Source organism: Penaeus monodon, chromosome 30, assembly GCF_015228065.2.
Source record: "Penaeus monodon isolate SGIC_2016 chromosome 30, NSTDA_Pmon_1, whole genome shotgun sequence".
Taxonomy (NCBI): Eukaryota; Metazoa; Arthropoda; class Malacostraca; order Decapoda; family Penaeidae; genus Penaeus; species Penaeus monodon.
In genome coordinates this window covers 8,112,896-8,113,243 of record NC_051415.1, presented here as the reverse complement: position 1 = coordinate 8,113,243, position 348 = coordinate 8,112,896, and the positions used below count along the sequence as shown (strand labels likewise).

At 38.5% G+C, this 348-nt stretch overlaps 1 protein-coding gene across 1 annotated transcript in view; it reads right to left on the bottom strand.

Moving 5' to 3' along the window:
• LOC119592339 overlaps positions 1-348 on the bottom strand; it is a 39,276-nt gene that overhangs the window by 4,890 nt on the left and 34,038 nt on the right. Inside the window, 1 exon segment of the mRNA XM_037941166.1 lies at positions 95-214. Within this exon segment, the coding sequence (XP_037797094.1) occupies positions 95-214 (120 nt within the window).

Sequence of the window (348 nt, the reverse complement as noted above, 5' to 3'; positions counted from 1 at the left end):
CATTTATTATTCTAATTCAGATACACAGTAAGCCACAAATCATCAATATTTCACTTATTTTCACACTCATTAGTATTTACGTACAATAACGTACTTAGCAATCAGGCTTGGAGATCGAGTTCTAATGAGTTCGCCAATCTCGCTGTGCTTCAGGTAAAAGATCAGGTCAGCTTCAGGCAGTCGAGCCTCCGACACCATGAGCTGACCTAGGTTTCTGAAGATAAATGATTAAATCGATGTATGAGCAAAGTTATACAGGAGAGTAGTCATTAGTTGAAAGTTAAACGAAAGAACAGACTGTATGACGATTTTGTGGTGAAGGAGAATCATAAGGAGAAGAATGAGCGG